This window comes from Triticum aestivum, chromosome 5B, assembly GCF_018294505.1.
Source record: "Triticum aestivum cultivar Chinese Spring chromosome 5B, IWGSC CS RefSeq v2.1, whole genome shotgun sequence".
Classification (NCBI taxonomy): domain Eukaryota; kingdom Viridiplantae; phylum Streptophyta; class Magnoliopsida; order Poales; family Poaceae; genus Triticum; species Triticum aestivum.
Genome location: NC_057807.1, coordinates 122,347,525 through 122,354,003, shown reverse-complemented (window position 1 = coordinate 122,354,003; position 6,479 = coordinate 122,347,525). Strand labels below are relative to the sequence as shown.

Genomic DNA, 6,479 nt, shown 5'->3' with positions numbered 1-6,479 from the left:
AAAACCACATCTTCGCTAGCAACAGCTAAGACCTTCTCCAACCGCTGCCCCAAAAAATTGGTGTCCTAAAAATGATCTTAGGTGAGGAGAGAAATGGTTTTAGGACATCAGAAGAAAAAAAATTGCTGCTTTCCCAGCAACCCTAAAATTTGAAACATGAACTAAGAAGTAAGAATGGTTGTGGAGCCTAAGGGCATGTATAATAGTGCTATCTTAGGAGTGCTACGTAGGATAAATGATGAGGTGGAGGAGAGAGAATTCATAAGAAAAGGCTTGTCTTCTCTTATTTAAAATAAGACAAGAGATGATCTCTTAGCACAATTTGTCTCACCATGTTTTAAGGAATGACTAGCAATTGAAGATAAGGCTAAGGTATAACCCATTGTAGACATATTTTTTTGTCATCTCTAAATTACATGCAAGACTTAAGATAAGACTGTCTTATCAACCATTGTACATGTCCTAATAATACTTCAAAAACTGCAATGTCACTCTTCCTTTACAACGTCGGTGTCTGGTAGATACAGGCAAAAGATTAGAAAAGTCGGTAACTCGTGATCGTGATGGATACTTTCCTTTTCTGGTTTCTTGTTGATTTGTCCCTCACGGCAACTTGAGAAATTTTCAACTGGAAAGTGATATGGAACTCCAATAGGTTCAGCATTCAGAAGGAAAGTCGTGCCTAGCAAATTCAGTAAATTTGGATTTTCACCCGCAAAAAAAAATGGAGTTTGGATTCACCGACAGAGATCATAAATTTCTTCTTGTTATTTTTCTTTCCATGGGAATTAATGTCTCGGGACTTCAGAGCCATAATTATCCGCGAGACAATTAATTTATCGTCTGGAAAATTTGTTTCCACACGATATATCAGCAATTGTGCACATCCTCATTGCATTGAATGATCAAGCTATCATTGACCCCGCTTTTTGAGATTAGCACAGAGCAGCTCGCTCTCTTTTCCTTCCCGTAGTTCCATGCTACAAGCCGTTTGAAAATCAAAGTAAATTTATGAGGAAGCTGATCCACATATTCGTATGGCCACAAATTCATAGTGGGGGTATGGATGCCTGGTAGGATGGGACCTAGCAAGCTACCAATGTCGGCCAAGTAGGATGGGACCTCTAAGGCAAAGCAGCAGCAACACATTGACCGAGTTTCGGAGCATGTTAGTCAGGGAGGCGGTTACCTGTAGCTGTAGGGTTAGCATATGTTGCTGTCGTACTCTTCATCAGAATGTCAACAGCAGCACGGTGTGTGTTTCTACCGGGTGCCAGGTGCTGCTCAGAGCATGCAATGACGCTCGAGAAAGTTTCAACTCCATGTTGAGTTCTTAACAGCACGACTAGGGTGGAGCTTTCCCCTTCCCCTAGAAATTGATCGAGGCGGGCTGGCAGAGGCGACCGACTGCCGCCCAGTCAAAAAAATGTGGTTTCATGTCATGTTCTTCTTTCGTGTGATAGGGAGTCCTGAAACTCGTCATCACCAGTAGCTGTGACCGAAAGGAAGGAGCCTAATCAATGGCCTCTTGATGCAAAAGCAGAATAATAGTACCCCACGGAAGAAAAGAAAAAGGATTTCGCTACAAAAATGAATGTCAGTTTTGTGACCATAGCAAATTGAATGTTTTTTATGACAAGTTAGATTGTCGCGAGGATGGCAATTTTCTCTAGTAACCAATGACAAATCCATGCCATGTTCAGTTTTTCTGACAGGATTTTATATGTTTGCTAAAGAAAATCCCAAATAATAAGTGTCACACATCAGGTGCGTGGCAGTCCGGCCCCAACGTTTTTCGATGGCAATTCCAGTCACCAAGGATGGCAAATTCCAGTCACCAAGGATGGCAAATTCCAACGATACACGGCAAGTTTCTGTCAAAAATAAACTAAAGCACGAAAGTTGCTATCCTCGTGTCATTAAACTTGCCATAAAAAACGTTTGAAATTGCCATGTGCTCATACCTAACATGTGACACTTATCAGGGTACACTTATCAGGGTCCAAGAAAATTGCCATCCTCGCAACAACTTGATTTGACACCCCGCAAAAAAAAACTTGATTTGCCATAAAAACGTTCAATTTGCCATGGTTAAAAAACTGATGTCAGATTCTTTCAACATTTCTTAAGAAAAAACAGAGTAATAGTAACATCTGACAGGAACATTTGGTACCATACTGCGTATAGGCACGACTACCTGAGACCCTATCGATTAACACCTAGCTGTAACCAGCCTGCAGAAATGCAGCAACTGGTAAACATTGCAACATGATACTCTGTAAACTGACACTGGAGCAGCTCATCTTTTAGAGGATTTAAAACCAGTGAACATGCCAGAAAAGAAGGTAATAAACAAAAAAAATGCTTTGCAAATTTTGTTTCATCAAGCGCTAAACAAGTACATGCAGCCCAAAACAGAAGCGAATGTCATCTACACCACACGGTCTAGAGTTCCAACACCATAAAACTGAATGTGATTGATACATTTCTGTCACGCGGCCAAGGCACCATCAATAGCAAAGAGCACACACACTATGACGATAAACTAAATCGCCAGAGGCAGCAAGAAGTACAAAAATAACCCGATTTCATTGGCTGCGCATACCCTATGATGATCATGTTTCTTTCATAACAGACTGCTTGCTTCTCCGCTGGTGCACGTCCCAGTTAAATATCCGAGCAATTGTAACCTGACAAAGAATTGAGTTTAGCAATACTGAGCATGAGATGATGGTGAGTAGTCAAACTAGTCATGGCCATTTTACCTGAGTTATCGTTTGCTGGTCCCGTAAGAAATGAAGATCGCCAACAAGGACTTCTAAACTGGCCCTCGCATTTTCCAAGTTACTTTTCAAGAGCTCATTGGCCTGCAAAACTCCCAGAAATGAAGGGGGGAACTAAAAATCGAAGGACGGGAATATGACAATGCTTAAAACTATACCTCGTCACAGGAGTATTCCAGCATCACATTTGCACCCAACCATAGGCACACTGAGTCAGAGTCCTCGATTTTAGCACGCGAATAGATTCCCTCAGATAATTCAAAATCAGCTATGAGTGCCTTCATTAAATACATGAAAGACACGGATAGTTAACTACTTAACTTTCACTTGAATGATTCCATTCAGAACAAGCGTTCAAGCATGGTTACAGTTTCAAAACATTATCAAGTTTGAACTGTTTCATTTTCAAAAGATGAGTTTAACAGATGTTAGCAACTAGCAAATGAATAATAACAAAATGGACTAAAAAAGTATAATACAATCTGTGTTCCACATTTTGGAGATAACTGAAAGAGGTAAAAATGAATAATAACCTACCATATTAAACTGTTAAGAAACATGCACAAGGTCAAACTTGACATTTTACAGGTTAAGTGATAAGGTAATGTAACTACAACCTTCAGCAGTAAAATCATGGTTCATGGTATTCAAAGTAAGAAATGTACATTAATTTAAATCATTAGGCTGAGCAAAAGGGGAAAATCCAATGCACAGAAATAGAAAGGTAAACTGAAAAAGGAGCGGAGTTAAGGAAATTATACAAACCTCACCCAAAGCTTTTTTAGCTTTCAATGTCGCAACAATATCCAAGCATTTCTCTATATCAGGAATTTTCGCCTGTAACAAGAACAGCTAGCTAAAATAAGTTTATAAAGTATATGCTAAACTAACATGTATCAATGATAACTGCTAATAGAAGTTAGCATGGTGCTAAGTTAGGTCAATGATCAAGAGTTGACCCCATGTAAGCTTTGACATTTTTTACAGTACTAATTCTCAACCTTTTATCAGTATTAACTAGAGAACAATTGTGCTGTGGAACACCCAAATTATAATTCAAAAGCACAAAGAACATCGTCAAAGAAGTAAATATAAGCAATTAAGCAAACTTCCACTCAAAAGCCATATTTGATCTTAGCTTGCCTCCATAAATCTAAGAAGAAAAAGCATGAGCACCTGAAGTTCTCTTTGTTGTGCTAAAAGTTTCATCTCCACCATTTTGTACTGCTGCAGCCTAAAAAAATTAAGCGGGTTACATTTCTCTAAAGCAGAACCAAGTATCAAAAAACAACCAGGTAAAAAGTGTAATGTACACATGTAGGGACAAACAAGATTTTTGCCGAAACTTGCTGGAGAAATAATATTAAATTGCTCTTGTTCGGATAAATATCAACTGTGATGCACAAAATCAGTTGCAGCTGCCTACCAACTAGAAGTGAACGCTGAAGGCAAGAACATACATACTTTTCATAGTTTTCAAAAGAAATACTAGACCATATAATATAAACCACAAAGGAACGACAAAATCAGTCATTATGGAATGGCAGGTTCAAATATAATGGAAGGAACAGCGACTTTACTTCCAGGAACTGTCAACCCAGATGAATGTTGGAATATTCAGTATGTGTGTGTGTGTGGCTTACAACATTTATTTTACTGCTAATTTATCTCCTGGAAAGTGTAGATGTGGAATCGAAAGCATCATATACATGTACGGTGTACATGGAAGCTTGGACGGAAATTAGTCCGAGAAAGCTGGTACTTCATGCTGTAAGTACAGTACATGTGTACTGGAAATTAAACTTTGTTTATATAGCCCGGGCACCGGATGATAGGAATGACCAGGTTGTCCATAATTTGGCAATATGGATTGTTTAAAAGCCTGCGGATTTGAATCGGAATTTATTCAAATCCGGCACATGACTCACACATGAGTGATGAGACCTTATTACAGATTAAGTTAAGACTCCTATTTGATTACTAATGATTGTGGTTGGTTGTGCTAATCTGGAGTCTTTGTTTAAACAGATTGATTAGCTGGAAACTTCTCTGGCCTCAGTACCATTGTGAGCGGCACCGCGGATTAGGGTGAGGAACAGAGGGTAGGCCGTAAATTCAACAATGAATTTGGTCGAATATGCAAGATCTCATAATAAGCAGTTCATTCGACATGTGAATGAACCGTATCCCATGATTGAGTGGACAATAAGCCTCTCTCGCGTGGCCTGCACAGCTTATGGCAGAGTTTGCCTCTTTGCAGACGCAATGAATTAGGAGTTCAACACAGTGTATAGTTTGGACTAATGCTCATCCACAAGTAGGCAATAGAGACTGAAAACTTGCAGAGATCCAATCCAAGCAGGGGCCACATAAGCACAGCACCAGCCGCAAAACCCTACTCCAACGACCACTGCAATCTGTGAGCTAGTCTGGCGACCAAACAAGTGGTGGAAGCAGCACCGACCCCTACAAGGATCTAACATGTAGAGGAGCTTTGCTGAGATAGATCAAAGGTACTCATATTGGATGTAATAAGATCTTATATTATGGGACGGATGGAGTACACGGTGGTAAGGACGCCGAGAGGACCTCCAAAACAACGCGAATCGTCCCACGTCTGAGACGATTTCCGGATCAAGGGCGAGCCGATGGCCACCCACCAGCTCCCGAATCCACCGAACAGGTGGAGGGCACATCGCGAGAAGCAGCCAAAGGATCTAGCTTCCCTCACAGTTGCAGCGGCAGCCGGACCAGGACCCCGGAACACCGCGAGAACCCAAAGCCGACAGGTTCTTCGGGTTGGATGCATGGGGACGAAGGTAGGGTGTAGGGGAGGGGAGCGGGGCGGAGTAGCGGTTACCTTTCTTGGAGGAAGGCGAGGGCGGAGTTGACCTCGAGCCCGGCCTGCCGGAGGTAGGTTTCGACATCCTCGACGAAGGATGCCGCCGGGATTCCCCGCCGCTCCGCCACTCCCTGCGGCGTAGATACCGCCACCGCCGACGAGGAGGTGGCCGCCGCCATGAGAGAGAGAGAGAGAGAGAGAGAGAGAGAGAGGAGACGAGGAGAGAAGGCCCAGCCGAAGAGAGGAGGAGGAGAATGTGCCCAAGGCCCAAATGAGGAGAAGCTGGGCAACTGTTAGGTGGGGTCCACCTCGCTTTCGGCAAAGAAATTTTGGGTTTACGGACCGGCCTGGTTGGTTGCCCCAGGCCCAATTAGGACGACATGAGAATAATTCATTTTTTGCAGGGGCATGAGAATAATTATAATTAGCTGTTCTAAAAAAATGAGAATGATTAGAAATCTTCCGTTGTCAGAACATCTAATGCACATAATAGTCATCCCCTGCTGCGGAATGTGGAGCGTATTGGTGTCGATTTGGATACTAAGTGTGTGATCTGCCAACGCCTACCAGAAGATGGTGCTCATTTGTTTTTGCGGTGCAAGGAGGTTAAAAAAGTATGGAGAGGTGGAGGTTTGGAACAGATCCGCCAACAGCTTCTCATATGCCAATCTCCAATGGAAATGCTTCAAGCCATCTTTAAGCTCCCGGAAAGAAAGAAGTTGTGGGTCTTGTGCACCTTGTGGTCTTGGTGGTCGGAGAGGAACAAAATGAATCATAAGAAAACGAGACTATCAGGTGTTGCTTTCGAGGCGCATGTTGGCCTTGCAGTTGTTGAATGGCAAGAGTTCTTGGGT

General features: G+C 42.2%; 1 protein-coding gene across 1 annotated transcript; it reads right to left on the bottom strand.

Moving 5' to 3' along the window:
• Positions 1-2,349: 2,349 nt before the first annotated feature.
• On the bottom strand, positions 2,350-5,916 carry LOC123110743 (probable prefoldin subunit 3). The gene is made up of 6 exons (XM_044531336.1): positions 5,644-5,916; positions 3,960-4,017; positions 3,549-3,620; positions 2,942-3,061; positions 2,766-2,867; positions 2,350-2,690 (listed from the first exon to the last, which is right to left on the bottom strand). The coding sequence occupies exons 1-6, from the start codon at positions 5,802-5,804 to the stop codon at positions 2,616-2,618; spliced, it is 588 nt and encodes a 195-aa protein (XP_044387271.1). The 5' UTR covers positions 5,805-5,916; the 3' UTR covers positions 2,350-2,615.
• Between the last annotated feature and the right edge of the window lie 563 nt (positions 5,917-6,479).